The following is a 15,807-nucleotide window of genomic DNA, read 5'->3' on the forward strand; positions in this document are numbered from 1 at the left end:
TCTTTTAAGTAGGGTCAAATCCTCAGAGTTACCAGCTCCCTCCAAACAGCTGATACTTGGAAATGGGGCATGAAAATCTTGCCTCTGAGCCCTGCACCACTTACAGCTGGGAAGAACATTCGCTTCTGGGGCCCACCTGCTGGGAGGTACCAAGAAAATACAAAGAGGCTTCCGGCAGTATTTCTTTGGAAACTGTCTCTTGATCAAATGTCTTAACTTCCAAAGAGTAGGAGTAATTGTTCAGCAAGGAGAGGCAAGTGCTTGTTTTTTTCCTTCAAGCCATAGTAAGATATAATTGACATAAATGATGGACAAGTTTAATGTATACAGAATAATAATGACATACATATATTGCAAAATGATTACTACAGTAAGTTTAGTTAACATCTATCGCCTCATATAGTTACTAATTTTTTCCTTGTGATGAGAACTTTTAAGATTTACATTCTTAGCAACTTTCAAATGTACAATACAGCAGTGTTAACTATAGTCATCATGTTGTGTATGTTACGTTCCCAGTACTTAGTTAATTTATAACTAGAAGTCAAAAGGTACAAACTTCCATTGTAAGATAAATATTTTTGATGGGTTTCAATGAAAACATATAATGGCATAAAACCCAACAGACCTAGAATTGAAAACTAATTCCACCATTACCCAGCAGTGAAGTTTGAGCAAATTTCTTAAGCTCTCTGGTCCTCAGTTTACTCATCTTGTAAAGAATCAGCTATCTTTTTAAAAAATATATATGTTTTTTATTGATTTCAGAGAGAGAGAGAGAACCATCAGTGATGAGAGAGAATCATCAATCGACTGCCTCCTGCACGCCCCCTACTGGTGATTGAGCCCACAACCTTGGGCTTGGGCCATGACTGGGAATCAAACCATGACCTCCAGGTTCATGGGTTGACACTCAACCATCAAGCAACACCAGCAGGGCAGAATCAGCCATCTTTAAACTGCTAATTAGTAGGCAGCAAAAACTCTCTTGTTAAACAGTACCTCACAATGTTACAATATTCCCAAGATCTCTGTAATTTGTTAAAATATTATCCTGCCCTGATATTTGAGATCTATAGTAGTAAGGTTAAAGGTAAAGGACATCTATTACTAGCACTTAATAAATGTGGAAGCCCGATAGAAAAGACCGAGAAGCAGATGTATTGTTTAAATACGGGAAGGGGGGGGGGATGATGTCATGACCCAGAACTCAGAAATAAAGGGAATTAGGTTACTCTCTAAGATTATGCTACAATATCAGAGCAGAGATATGTAAAATTATTTTAGGGAATAAGACTGCTTACCCCTTGAAACTCATGGACACAAACAGCAGTGTGGTGGTTGCCAGAGGGAAGGGGGTGGCGGGTGAAGGGAGTCCTAATATATGGTGCCGGGAGAATATATGACTTTGGGTGGTAGGCACACAGTGCAATATACACATCTTCTCACATAGAAACCTACACCTGAAACCTATATGATCATATTATGCAATGTCACCCCAATAAATTTAATTTTAAAAAGAGAAAGAAAAAAGACTGCTTACCCCATCTGAAGAAAACCTAATCTTGACTAAAAGTATTATGAAAGCTACAGGCAGAATTTGTCAGTCTGAAGGAGGATGGTTGGTCACCCCTGGAATGAAACCTAGGTAATACTCAACCAGAGCACTTTCAAGGGAAAAGTAAATAGAGGCCTAGGGATGTTGAATCTTTGTACTTTCACTGGTTAAGCCTGCTGCCATTAAACATGAAATTACATGTAAACCAGATGTTAGCTCTCCCCACCCTCATCCTTTTTGTGTTACTATATGCAACAATATGTTTTCACTGTTTTAGCCTGGCTCTAGAAATTAGCTCTCCTTTGTATACACACACGAATACTGCACAACACATTTCCTCACATTAGTGCCCAGTTCTGTGCAGCGGACAATGGGATTGACATCGCCATGTACATTTTATTGCAAAGTCATTTGTTGAAACAAGTCAAGATAACGTCATTTCTATTGTCATTGACAGGTTCATGTATTAATCCCATGTGTGATTTTTACAATTTATGTTATGATGTTTTGACATCTTAAAAAGCCATTTGGCTGGAGAGAGACTTGTCCCCTCAGGGCTAGCCAAATTTTCGAAATAATAAAGGATAGCCTAGAGCATGCCTGTGATATGCAAACTAATCAATCAATTTCCATATCCCCTATATCTGGCCCTTATGCCCCAGGGATATAACCCTCTTCCTTAAACAACCCCAGGGCCAGTTGTCAGGCAACTAGGGACCATCCCTATAACCCAAAGCCCACTGAAATTATTCAAACTAGCCAGTCTTAAACTCTGTACTTTACCCTGCCTTGCCTTTCCCTGAGAAACCCCAACAAAGGCTTTTGGCCTAGCCTCTCTCTTTGTTCCTTCTGCTTTCTTGACCAAATATGGAGTTCCTCATGTGGTCCTGTATGGTGAGCAGTGCCACATGTTTCCAGGGAAACTCTGAGTAACATTAAAATTTTCTTTCAATGACACTGACCTCTCCATGTTGTCAGTCACTTTTATAAATTAAGACCCAAGCATAGAACAGTTCTAGAATGAGTGTGTGACCCACTGCTGCCTAATGTGCTGATGGGCGATATCTCCTGGAGGGGTTGGTGTTGGAACAGTTTCCTTCCCCATAAAAAAAGACCCAGAGTAGATTAAAGATGGCAGTGGACTGAGTAGAAGCTACACTGACACTCTCCCAGGACCAAACTGGAATTAAAACTAAAATATAGAAAAACCATACTGAATAATCAACTGAAACTGAAGATAAGCTGGAGAGGACTCTCATAACAAAGGAGGAAAAGTGGAAACCACATAGAGACTGGTAGGAAGTATAGAGGCCTGAGGGGGCTGGCTGGGCTCCCACAGGCAGCCCCAGAAGGTCTGGAGGGCTATCTCAGCTGTGGAGGAGGCTTCCCACTGAGAACTCTGGGCACTAAACCTCATGCTGGGCTTCCCAGCCCAGAGCACCAGAACTAAGAAAGGGGCCCACAAAACATCTGGCTGTTAAAAGCACCAGGGTTTCTGTCTGCCAGAGAGAGGTGCCTGGAAATGCAGGCACCCTCTTAAAGGGCCAAGGCACAAAGTTTCATGTGCAGCCACTCACCTGGGGCTCCAGAAGAGGGAGGGCAGAGTGGAGCTGTGTGAGGAGAATCTAGGGTTGTGGGCTCTGGAGATAGAGCACAGAGGGCACCCCTCTGGATTCCTGTGCTGAGTCATTCCCCGGTACTGCAGAGGACATCTTTCTTCAGAAGAAATTTACCTTCCAAGAAGCTTTTCCATGAGGGGAAAGCAATTGCCCCATCCTGCTGGAAATTTCACACCCTACCAGGTGCAATTTCTACAGCCTGAGGCTCATTAAGAGAAACAGATTAATCAGCCTGCAAGCAGAGATAGACCTCAGAGTGCTTTGAGTCTGTGCCTGATCTGCTTCTGGACCCATGCCTTGGAAAAGCAAACTTTGGTGTGCATCTCAGTCCTGTCCAAATGCACCCAGTCCCAAAAGACGGGAACTCAAGCCATGGGTTGTTGATAGCTGGAAACAAGGTACTCAAGGCCAGTCACAAACAGTGTCTGACATTGGCCTGCACCAGAGACCATTCAAAAAGACTGAGAATCCTAGCAGGCCTACCTAATACATAGAAACAAACCCAAATAGGCAGCAAAAATAGGGAGACAAACAAGCCCCAAATGAAAAAACAAAAGAAGTCTCCATAAAAAGAGTTAAATGAAATGGAGATAAGCAATCTATCAGATATAGAGTTCAGAATACTGATGGCAAGGATGCTCAACAGCATGAAAAAATATATGGAAACTATGAAAAATAACCAGTCAGAAATGCAGAATGACATAGCAGAAGTAAAGAATGCATTGGAAGGAATAACAGCAGGTTAGAGGAAGCTGAGGATCAGATCAGCGAATTAGAAGACAGGGTATAAAAAAAAATCAATGAATCAGAGAGCCAAAAAGAAAAAACAAAAAACAGGAGGACAGTCTAAGGGAGCTGTGGGACAACATGAAACATAACAATATTCACATCATAGAAGTGCCAAAAGATCTAGAAAATAAGCAGGGGTTAGAGAACCTGTTTAAAGAAATAATGGCAGAAAACTTCCCTAACCTGGTCAAGGAAAAAGTCACACAAGTTCAGGAGGCACAGAGAGTGCCAAGCAAGAAGAATCCAAAGAGGCCCATGCCCAGACACATCATAATTTAAATGCCAAGAATTCAAGACAAAGAGACAATCTTAAAGGCAGCAAGAGAAAAGTAATCTGTTACTTACAAAGGAGCTCCCATAAGGTTGTCAGCTGACTTCTCATCAGAAACTCTACAGTCCAGAAGGGAATGGCATGAAGTATTCAAGGTAATGCAAAACAAGTATCTGAAACCAAGACTACTCTATTCAGCAAGGCTGTCATTCAAAATAGATGGTGAAATAAAGAGCTTCCCAGACAAAAAAGGCTAAAGGAGCTTATTGCCACCAAACCAGCATTACAAGAAATGTTAAAGGGACTGTTGCAATTAGAAGTAGAAATAGAAGCATTGCAAGAAGTGTTAAAAGGGACTGTTGTAATAATAATAAGAAATAGAGAAACTTAGGCATAAAGAATTAAAATGCAATAAATAAGGACCTATCAATAATAACCTTAGGACTTTAAGGGAGAGATCAACAGCAATACAGTCATAGTTGTCGACTTTACCACCCCACTGACTTCACTGGACAGTTTTTCCAGACAAAAAGTCAACACAGAAACAGTGACTTTAAATGGCACAATAGATGAGATGGATTTAATTGATATTGATATTTACAGAACATTTCACCCCAAGGCTGCAGAACATACATTCCTGTCAAGTGCTCATGGATAATGCTCAAAGATAGACCACATGTTAGGACACAAAATAAATCTCTACAAGTTCAAGAAGACTGAAATCATATCAAGCATCTCAGATCACAATAGCATGAAATTAGAAATCAAATACAGTAAAAATACTCAAAAACATTCAAACACATGGAGGCTAAATAGCATGTTATTAAACAATGAATGGTTACCAATAAGATCAAGGAAGAAATAAAAAACTTCCTGGAAACAAATGAAAATGAACACACAACCACCCCAAATCTATGGGACACAGTGAAAGCAGTCCTAAGAGGGAAGTTCATAGCACTGCAGGGCTATCTCAAAAAGCAAGAAAAATTTTTAGTAAACTAACCCTACAACTTAAAGAATTAGAAAGCTCCCCTTCGAAGCCGTCTGGACCAGGGCCTTTGTTTGCTGGGAGTGTTTTTTTATTACTGCTTCAATTTCATCAGTTGTTATTAGCCTATTCAGGTTTTCTGATTCTTCCTGATTCAGTTTTACATGACCTCACTCCTATGTGGAATCTAATAAACAGAATAGACTGAGGAACAAAATGGATCCAGAGACACGAAGCATGGAACAGACTTATGAATTTCAGTGGGAAGGCGGGGGTGGGGGGTAGGTGGGCAAAGATTAACCAAAGAATCTATATGCATATATGCATAACTTTTGGACACAAACAATAGTGTGGTGAAGCCCTGGGGGGGGGGGGCGCAGGTGGATGCGGGGTGGAGGGGATCAATGGGGAAGAAAAGGGGGATATCTGTAATACTTTCAACAATGAAGCTAAATTAAAAACAAAAAAGAGACCCAGAAAAAGATGGTTCTTTCTGTCCCTGAACATTACCTGATCTGGATATGAAGATTGGATCTGAGACATCCATCTGGGGACTAGCTTGAAGAGGAGGCTAACACTGAGGATGGCAGAGCAGGGAGAAAGACGAGATCTGGGCCCTGGATACCATCCCTGAAGCAATCATAACCAACTTGCCTGGAATTCACCCTACCACTGGGATGCCTGTTACATAGGTTATTACGTTAGTTTGAATCAAGGTTTTCTGTTATTTAAAGCCAAAAGCTTCTTATCTGACACAATAAATGTAGATTTTTCTGAGGGAGGCAGCTATTCTCTAGATCATAGGCTAGACACTCTGCCACTTACAAGCTGTGTCATCATGGACAAAGAATTAAACCTCTCTGTGCCTCAGTTTCCTCACATGTGAAGTAAGAACAATACCTGTACTTCACAGAGTTCCTCTTAAAAGCTTTAAATAAAGTAATGTTTGTCAAGCTCTTTATTACTATTATAAAGGTATCTTCGTAACAGAAAACATAATCAGTTATATATTTGTATTCTCTATTTCCAAGTTTTTACCCTACTACAATGTCTCACCCATGCAGCAACTCCCCCCTCACTAAGCTCTCAGCTCCTCCCTTCATAAGGATATTCTTTTACGTAATTATAGTGCAACAATAACATTCAGAAATTTCAACCACACATTATCTGATACAAAGCCCATATTCATATTTTGCCAGTTGTCCTAATGTTGTCCTTTTTTATTTTTCCAGGATCACGCATTGCATTATCATGTGCTTTTAGTCACCTTTAATTGGAAACAGCTTCTCAGCCTGTCCTTGGCTCTAATTCATTGAATTGTTTTAAAGAATATGGGCCCTTTATTTTGTAAAGTGTCCATAAATTTTGTTTTGTCTCTCCTTTCCTTTCTTCTTCCCTTATTTCCTTCCTATCTTCCTCTCTTTCATTTTTTGTTTACAAAACCAAAAGGGAATTTATTGAAAGGAGCTGAGAGCTCACAGAATTATAGGCAAAGTTGGAGAACAGGACAACCAGGGAAGTCCTTGTGATCTGGTGGAGGAAATGAGTGGGCATCTCCATGGAGCTGGGTGGAGGACATGACTCAGCTTCTCTGGTTTTCTCCCTGTGACTTTCAGGAATCCAGTGGGCAATGGGGATGGCTTCATGGGCATGCAACTGTGCTCTGAAGACCATCCTGCTTGGTTTAATGCTCTGCTGTTGCCATCTTAAAATCCTTAATAATCATTGACCCTGAATTTTCATTTTGCTAAGACTTTAGTTTGTTTTGGAGCAATTTTAGGCTCACAGCAAAACTGATGGGAAGGTGCAGAGATTTCCCATTTACCCCGTCCTTACACATACATAGCCTCCCCCCAAGTGATACATTTTTGGAAGGAGCATCACAGAAGTAATGATATATCCTTCTAGGTGCATTTCATCAGAAGACACATGATATTAATTTGTCGTGCTAATTTTTTAAAATCCCCACCTGAGGGTATGCTTTCATTGATTTTAGAGAGAGAGAAACATCGATTGGTTCCCTCTGGTACTAGCCCTGACCAGGGATCAAACCCACAACCTGGGTATGTGCCCTGAGAGGAAATCGAATCTGCAACCCTTTGGTGCATGGGAAGACACTCCAATCAAGCCACACTGGCCAGGGCTATTCCTGTTAATTTTAATCATTTGATTAAGATGGTTATATATCTCCATTTCATATATCTCCATTTGAAAGTCAGTATCCCACACTCTTGTAATTAATGAGTATTTACAAGAGATATTTTAAGACTGAAACAACTTTTCAGTTTCCTAAAAACTGTTCCCTAATTTTTATCCAATGGTATTAGCATCCATTGATGAGTCATGTCTGAATTAAATATTTAGGTAGTCACAAGATGATGACTTTCTAAATTTACTGTTATGCATTTCTAACCCTACATTATTTTGTTATATATAAATATAGCTTTGTACATTGTATACACTTATTTATACGTATTTATATCTGCTATATCTATAAAATATATACATATAACTATATATATATTTATAAATTATAAACATATATAACTCTATTGTTTCATATATTGTTAGAAAGTCATCATTTTGCAACCATCAAAAAATATTACCTATATCTACGTCAATATCCAGATCTATATCTACTTTTCCTCATCTCCACTCCACTTGAGTTATAATTCATCCAGTCATTCATTTTGATACTAAAATTGTCCCATGTTTGGCCAGTGAGAGACTTTAAATTGTTCTTATGTAATTTTGATATATTTTCCTTCAGTTTTGAGCACTTTGTAACTTTCTGGCACAACAATCTGTTCCAGGATCATGTTTCAGTTTCTCTCTCTGTCCTGGAATCAGCAGCTTTTTCTTCAAGAAGCCCTGGTTCTTTTTTATTGGAAAAAGTATTTGAAAATGAAGATATGGGTTATATGTGATTATTTGTACTAAGCTGTCCTTGTTTCTAGACTCTTAGTGGACAGAACTATGACATACACTTTTTTGATGATATTGGAGGAGCTTTTCTTATTGCATTTTCATCTGCTTCCATACTCTTCTCCAGCTCCTCACTGTTCATACTAACTTATACTTACATGAATTCACTAAATAGTTCCCATGTCTTGTCTTTGTCACTATAGCTCTTAAGTGGAATTATCTTACTTCATGGTCTGCCTGGCAAACACATAACTGTCTTTCAATTCTTAGTTTAAGAATCATCTCCTCTATGAAGTTGCTTATGATTCCCTAATTAAAACTGTATATTCCCTTTTGTGATACCTTATTGTACTTAAAAAAGACACCATCACAGCATACAGAACACTTTATTGCACTTATTCATTTACATGCCCATCTTCTCCAGCAAACTGAGGGCAGGAATCAAATATTACCATTTTATTAAAGTCAACAGTTAGTGAAGGAAAGAAGAGGAGAAAGAATAACTGAACAAGTGATAATTTTGCAATTGTTTTTTCTTCACTTGCTTGCTGGTACTTGCTCTCACCGAACCTGTAGAAACACACATACACACTCATACTACAACTTTCCAGGACAGACCCAGCCCCCAAAACTTTTCTCTAAGTACTGAGCCACAGCCAGCGTCAGGTGATCATTAAAGGGTCCAGCCACGACCTGGATACCTAGAGGAAGTCCTTTGGCATTCAGACCCAGTGGGCACTGGGTCACAGGCAAACCCAGGGCACTGAAGATACCTGAATGAAACAAACAAGAATAATGTGAGAAGTCAAGACCTGTTCTAGAAAACTTATTTTCTCCCCTCAATTGTGTAACGATGATAATAGTTACAAACATAGAGTTTACTATCTGCTGAACTCATCTAGGGATTTGATGTGAATGAAACATTTGAATGATCACAACAAAATTCATGAGATAGAAACTATAAATTATTCCTATTTTACAGGTAAAATAATGAAAGAACAGAGAAGTTAGATAACATACCTACAATTACTGGGCTAGTAAAAGCTCAAATCAGGATCTGTATCCAGAAAATGTGAATAAGAGCTAGAGCTGTTTTCTGGCATGCTACTCCTAACTTGCCCTCTGTACCATTTTCAGAAAAATTAGAGTAAATGCTAATATGGGACAATATCTTCTTGCATTATGAATTTTTAAAATTTATGAACATTTGTAATATAATTTTGTGGTAGTTTAGATTTATAAATTGAAAATCATTACCTCATTCATGTTTTTACAGAGCATTACAGCAGTATAACTTGCATAAGATTTCCTGTTTTAAATGTATAAATTAATGGTAATAAATTATAAAATTATGTAGCCATCCCCACATTCTGTGTTTAGAATATCTTCATCATCCCAAAGAGAAACTACATAAAAGTTAGAAGTTACTCTCCATTCCCTTTTCCCTAATCCTCTAGAAACCAGTAATCTATGTTTTATCTCTATGGATTGACTACTCTGGACATTTACTATGAACAGAATCATATGACATGTAGTCTTTTTGTATCTGGCCTTCTTTTACTTAGCATAATGTTTTCAAGGTTCATCTAAGTGGTTCTTTCTTATTGCCAAAGAATATGTCTATTGAATGGGTATATAAAATTTTGATTACAGGTTTCGCTAGTTGATGTCCAGTTGGGTTAATACTTTTTGGCTATTATTAATTATGCTGTGTTAAGCATTTTTGGGCAAGTCTCTGTATGGACATGTTTTTATTTTTGAGTATTTACCTGGTAGTGAAATTGACATGAGTCATATGGTACATTAATTTTTAATATTTTAAGGGAAATGCCCAACTGTTTTCCAAAAAAGCTGTACCATTTTTGTAATATGTTCATCAGCAATGTATTAAGGCTCCAATTTCTCCACATCTTTATTAACAATTATTTTTTATTATACTTCTTCTAGTGGGTGTGCATATATCTCGTTGAGGTTTTAAAGATGCATTTCCTTGAGATTCCAAGATGACGGCAGATTGAGTAGAAGCTATACTGACACTCTCCCAGGACCAAACTGGAATTACAACTAAAATATAGAAAAATTATCTTGAATAATCAACTGAAGACTACCTGGATAGCACCCTCATAACCAAGGAGGAAAAGTGGAGACTGCATAGAGACTGGTAGGAAGTGTGGAAACGTGAGAAGGCTGGATGGGCTCCCACAGGCAGCAGCTGAAGGTTTGGAGGGATATCACAGCAGTGTGGGGGGGTTCCCACTGAGAACTCTGGGGTCTAAACCCCAAGCTGGGCTTCTCAGCCCAGAGCACCAGAACTAAGAAAGGGGCCCACAAAACATCTGGCTGTTAAAAGCACCAGGGTTTCTGTCTGCCAGAGAGAGGTGCCTGGAAATGCAGGCACCCTCTTAAAGGGCCAAGGCACAAAGTTTCATGTGCAGCCACTCACCTGGGGCTCCAGAAGAAGGAGGGCAGAGTGGAGCTGTGTGAGGAGAATCTAGGGTTGTGGGCTCTGGAGATAGAGCACAGAGGGCACCCCTCTGGATTCCTGTGCTGAGTCATTCCCCAGTACTGCAGAGGACATCTTTCTTTGGCAGACATTTACAGTCCAAGCAGCTTTTGCCTGGGGGGAGGGGAGGAAGCATTTGCCCCACCCTGCTGGAAAACCTCTCGCCCCACCCTGTGGAGTTTCTACAGCATGAGGCTAATTAAGAGACTGAATAACAATCAGTTGCCCCACCCTGTGGAATTTCTACAACCTGAAGCTCATTAAGATACTGAATAACAATCAGCCTCTGGGTGCTTTGAGTCTTTGCCTTATTTTCTTGTGGACCCAGGACTTGGAAAAGCAGACCTTGGTGCATATCTTGGTCCTTTCCAAATGCACCCAGCCACAGCAGAGGGAACCACAAGCTGTGGAGTGTGGAAAGCTTCAATCAGGGCACTCAAGGCCAGTCACAAACAGTGTCTGACATTGGCCTACACCAGAAACCATACAAAAGACTGGGAGTCCTACCAGATCTACCTAATACATAGAAACAAAGCCAAATAGGCAGCGAAAATGGGAAGACAAAAACAAACAAACAAACAAAAAACTAGACCCAAGTGAAAGAACAAAAGAATTATCCAGAACAAGAGCTAAATGAAATGGAGATAAGCAATCTATCAGATATAGAGTTCAGAATACTGATCATAAGGATGCTCAACAGCATGAGAAGAGAAATGGAAACTATGAAGGAAATTAAGAACGACATAGTAGAAAAAATAAAATAAAAAAACATTGGAAGGAATGAACAGCAGACTACAGTAAGCTGAGGATTCTATCAGTGAATTAAAAGGCATGGTAGGAAAAAAAACACTCAATCAGAGAGCCAAAAAGAGAAAACAATTAAAAAACAGGAGGACAGTCTAAGGGAGCTGTGGGGTAATGAAACATAACAATATTCACATCATAGGAATGCCAGAAGAGATAGAAAGTAAGCAAGAGTTAGAGAACCAGTTGGAAGAAATAATGGCAGAAAACTTCCCTACCCTGGTGATGGAAGAAGTTGCACAAATTCAGAAGACACACAGAGTCCCAAGCAAGAAGAACCCAAAGAGGCTCAAACCCAGACACATCATAATTAAAATGCCAAGAATTCAAGACAAAGAGAGATTCTAAAGGCCACAAGAGAAAAGCAAGCTGTTACCTACAAAGGAGCTCCCAGAAGACTGTCAGCTGATTTCTCACCAGAAACTCTATAGGCCAGAAGGGAATGGCATGAAGTATTCAAGGTAATGCAAAGCAAGAATCTGAAACCAAGACTTCTCTATCCAGCAAGGCTATCATTCAAAATAGATGGTGAAATAAAGAGCTTCCCAGACAAAAAAAGGCTAATGGAGTTTATCACCACCAAACCAGCATTGCAAGAACTCTTAAAGGGACTGCTGTAACCAGAAGTTGAAATAGGATGAGAAACATAGGCATAGAGAAATAAAATGGCAACAGATAAGTATCTATCAATAATAACCTTAAATATAAATGGATTAAATGATCCAATCAAAAGACATAGAGTAGCTGAATGGATAAGAAAACAAGACCCAAATATATGCTGTCTACAAGTGAAACTCCTCAGAACAAAAGACTCACATAGGCTGGGGGGAAAAAAACACTTCTGGAGGACTTTAAGGGAGAGATGGACAGCAATTCAATCATAGTAGGGGACTTTAATACCCCACTGAATGTACTGGACAGATATTCCAGACAAAAAAATCAACAACAAGGAAACAGTGACTCTAAATGATGCACTAGATCAAATATATTTACAGAACATTTCACCCCAAAGCTGCAGAATATACATTCTCCTCAAGTGCACATGGGACATTCTCAAATCAGACCACATGTTAGGACAAAAAACAAGTCTCTACAAAGTCAAGTAGATTGAAATTATATTAAGCATCTTCTCAGACATCTGCACGATGGAATAAAAAAGGATCCCTTACCCTTTGAGACAGCATGGTGGGACTTGGAGAGTATTATGCTAAGCAAAATAAGCCAGTCAGAAGAAGACAAGTATCACATGATCTCACTCATATGTGGAATCTAATGGAACAAAATAAACTGATGAACAAAATGGATCCAGAGACATAGAAGCATGGACCAGACTGAGGACTCTCAGAGGGAAGGCAGGGGTGGGTAGGGGGTGGGGGGATGGGGAGATATTAACCTAAGAACTTATATGCATATATGCATAACCCATGGACACAGACAATAGTGTGGTGAAGGCCTGGGGTGGGGCAGGGTGGAGGGGATCAATGAGGAGGGGAAAAGGGGACATTTTTAATACTTTTAAAACAAAAAATAAATATGCATTTCCTTAATGACCAATAATGTTGAGCATCTTTTATGCACTTTTTGGCTATTTGAATGTTTTCTTTGTTAATATACCTATTGAAATCTCCTGTCCATATTTAAATTGAGCTTTAGTCTCATTATTGAGTTGCAGGGGTTCTTCATGTATTTGGAATGTAAGTCACTTAGTGGATGTATAATTTGCAAACAATTTCTCCTAGTCTGTGAATTTTTTACTTTCTTGAAGGTGTCTTTTAAATAGAAAAGTGTTTAGTTTTCATGAAGTTCAACTTACCAGTTTTTTCTTGTACTGCCAGTACTTTTGGTGCTGAATCTAAGAAATCTTTCCCAAACCCAGGGTCACAAAGACTTACTCTTCTGTTTTCTTCAAAATCTATTATAGTTTTAGTTTTTACATTTAGGTCTGTGATCCACTTTAAATTTTTTGTAAATGGTGTGTGATATGGGTCTGATTTAATTCTTTTGCATGTAGACATCCAGTTACTGCAGCACTATTTATTGAAAAGCCTGTTATTTCCCCATGAAATTGTCTTGAACATAAATATGTAAATCAATTGAACATAAATATGTTTGTACTCTGAATTCTATTCCACTTATTATGTATGTGTGTATATACACTTTGTGGGACTGTGATGTGTATTATTAAAGAGGAGTTCCTTCTGAGCTTGAATTCCTTAGTTGAACAGATCTATGTATGAATACAAATAATCATTAGAAGGACAGCAGGCTGCTGCTGTGCCTCATCAATAAAACACATTCCTCCCACATCCCTTTATTTTCTTCTTGGACATTTTGCCAGAAGGGCTGGGAGCAAGTGTTTAGGTAAGCAAGTGGGGTTTGCTACCTGCTTCTGAAAGGTCCTGTAGGATGTACTGTTTCTCCAACATTTGTAACATCATGAATGCACATGATTGGAAAAGACTGGGATACACTATGCAGCACCAGCTCTCCTTAGCTGTCTTTGTTGATAGGGAGGCCAATGAGATTAAATAGGCAAGGCCATTTGCACTGTCAAGAGTGGGAGGTTTTCAAGAGGAGGGAAAACTCCCAAACTCTTTTTGTGAGGCCAGAATCATACTAATCCCCAAACCAGATAAGGACACTACAAAGAAAGAAAATTACAGGCCAATATCCCTGATGAACATAGATGCTAAAATCCTCACTAAAATACTAGCAAACCGGATCCAGCAATACATTAAAAAGATCATACATCATGACCAAGTGGGATTTATTCCGGGGATGCAAGGCTGGTACAACATCCACAAATCAATAAGTGTGATACTTAACATAAGCAAAACAAAGGACAAAAATCATATGATCATATCAATAGATGCAGAAAAAGCATTCAACAAGATCCAGCACCCATTTCTGATAAAAACTCTCAGCAAAGTGGGAATAGAGGGATCATACCTCAACATAATAAAGGCCATATATGACAGACCTACAGCCAACATCATACTCAATGGGCAAAAACTAAAACCATTTCCATTAAAAACAGGAACAAGACAGGGATGTCCACTTTCACCACTCTTATTCAACATAGTAATGGAAGTCCTCGCCATAGCCATCAGACAGGAAGAAAACATAAAAAGGTATCCAAACTGGAAAGGAGGAAGTAAAACTGTCATTGTTTGCAGATGACATGATATTGTACATAGAAAACCCTAAAGACTCCATCAAAGTACTACTAGATTTGATAAGCGAATTTAGCAAGGTAGCTGGATACAAAATCAACATCTGGAAATCAGTGGCATTCTTATACACCAACAACGAACTTTCAGAGAGAGAAACTTAAAAAACAAAACCATTTACCATTGCAACTAAAAAAATAAGATACCTAGGAATAAACTTAACCAAGGATGTAAAAGACTGTACTTGGAAAACTATGTGACACTGAAAAAAGAAATAGAGGAAGATTTAAACAGGTGGAAGAATATACCATGCTCATGGATTGGAAGAATTAATATCATTAAAATGACCATACCACCCAAAGCAATTTATAAATTCAATGCAATTCCTATTAAAATACCAACAGCATATTTCACAGACCTAGAAGAAACATTTCGAAAATTTATATGGAACAAAAAAGACCCCGAATAGCTGCAGCCATATTGAGAAAAAAGAACAGAGTGGGAAGGATCACATTACTGGATTTCAAACTATTACAAAGCCATTGTAATCAAAATGTCCTGGTAGTGGTACAACAGGCATATAGATCTGTGGAACAGAACAGAGACCCCAGAAACAGACCCACGCCATTATGGTCAGTTAATATTTGACAAAGGAGGCAAGAGTATCCAATGGAGTAAAGACAGTCTCTTCAATAAGTGGTGCTGGGAAAATTGGACAGATACATGCAAAAAAATGAAACCAGACCACCAACTTTCACCATACACAAAAATAAACTCAAAATGGATAAAAGACTTAAATGTAAGTCACAAAACCATAAAAATCCTGGAAGAAATCATAGGCAGTAAAGTCACAGACATCTCACGTAGTGGACTTTTCACTGATACATCTCCTAGGGCAAGAGAAACAAAAGAAAAAATAAACATATGGGACTACATCAAACTAAAAATCTTCTGCACAGCAAAAGAAAACAGCCTCAAAATACAAAGGAACCCCACAGTCTGGGAAAACATATTTGCCAAGGATGAATCTGATAAGGGGCTAATTTCCAAAGTGTACAAAGAACTCATATTACTCAGCAAGAGGAAGACAAACAACCCAGTTAAGAAATGGGCAAAGGACCTGAATAGACACGTCTCCAAAGAGGACATACAGATGGCCAAGAGACATATGAGAAAACGT

At 38.9% G+C, this 15,807-nt stretch overlaps 1 protein-coding gene across 1 annotated transcript in view; it reads right to left on the reverse strand.

Moving 5' to 3' along the window:
- Window positions 1–8,520: 8,520 nt before the first annotated feature.
- FAAH2 (fatty acid amide hydrolase 2) overlaps window positions 8,521–15,807 on the reverse strand; it is an 84,671-nt gene continuing 77,384 nt past the window's right edge. The window contains exon 11 of the mRNA XM_016213263.2: window positions 8,521–8,923. Within this exon, the coding sequence (XP_016068749.1) occupies window positions 8,748–8,923 (176 nt within the window). The 3' untranslated portion in view covers window positions 8,521–8,747. The remainder of the gene's footprint in view (window positions 8,924–15,807) is intronic.

The sequence above is a fragment of the Miniopterus natalensis genome, chromosome X (assembly GCF_054644295.1).
Source record: "Miniopterus natalensis isolate mMinNat1 chromosome X, mMinNat1.hap1, whole genome shotgun sequence".
Classification (NCBI taxonomy): domain Eukaryota; kingdom Metazoa; phylum Chordata; class Mammalia; order Chiroptera; family Miniopteridae; genus Miniopterus; species Miniopterus natalensis.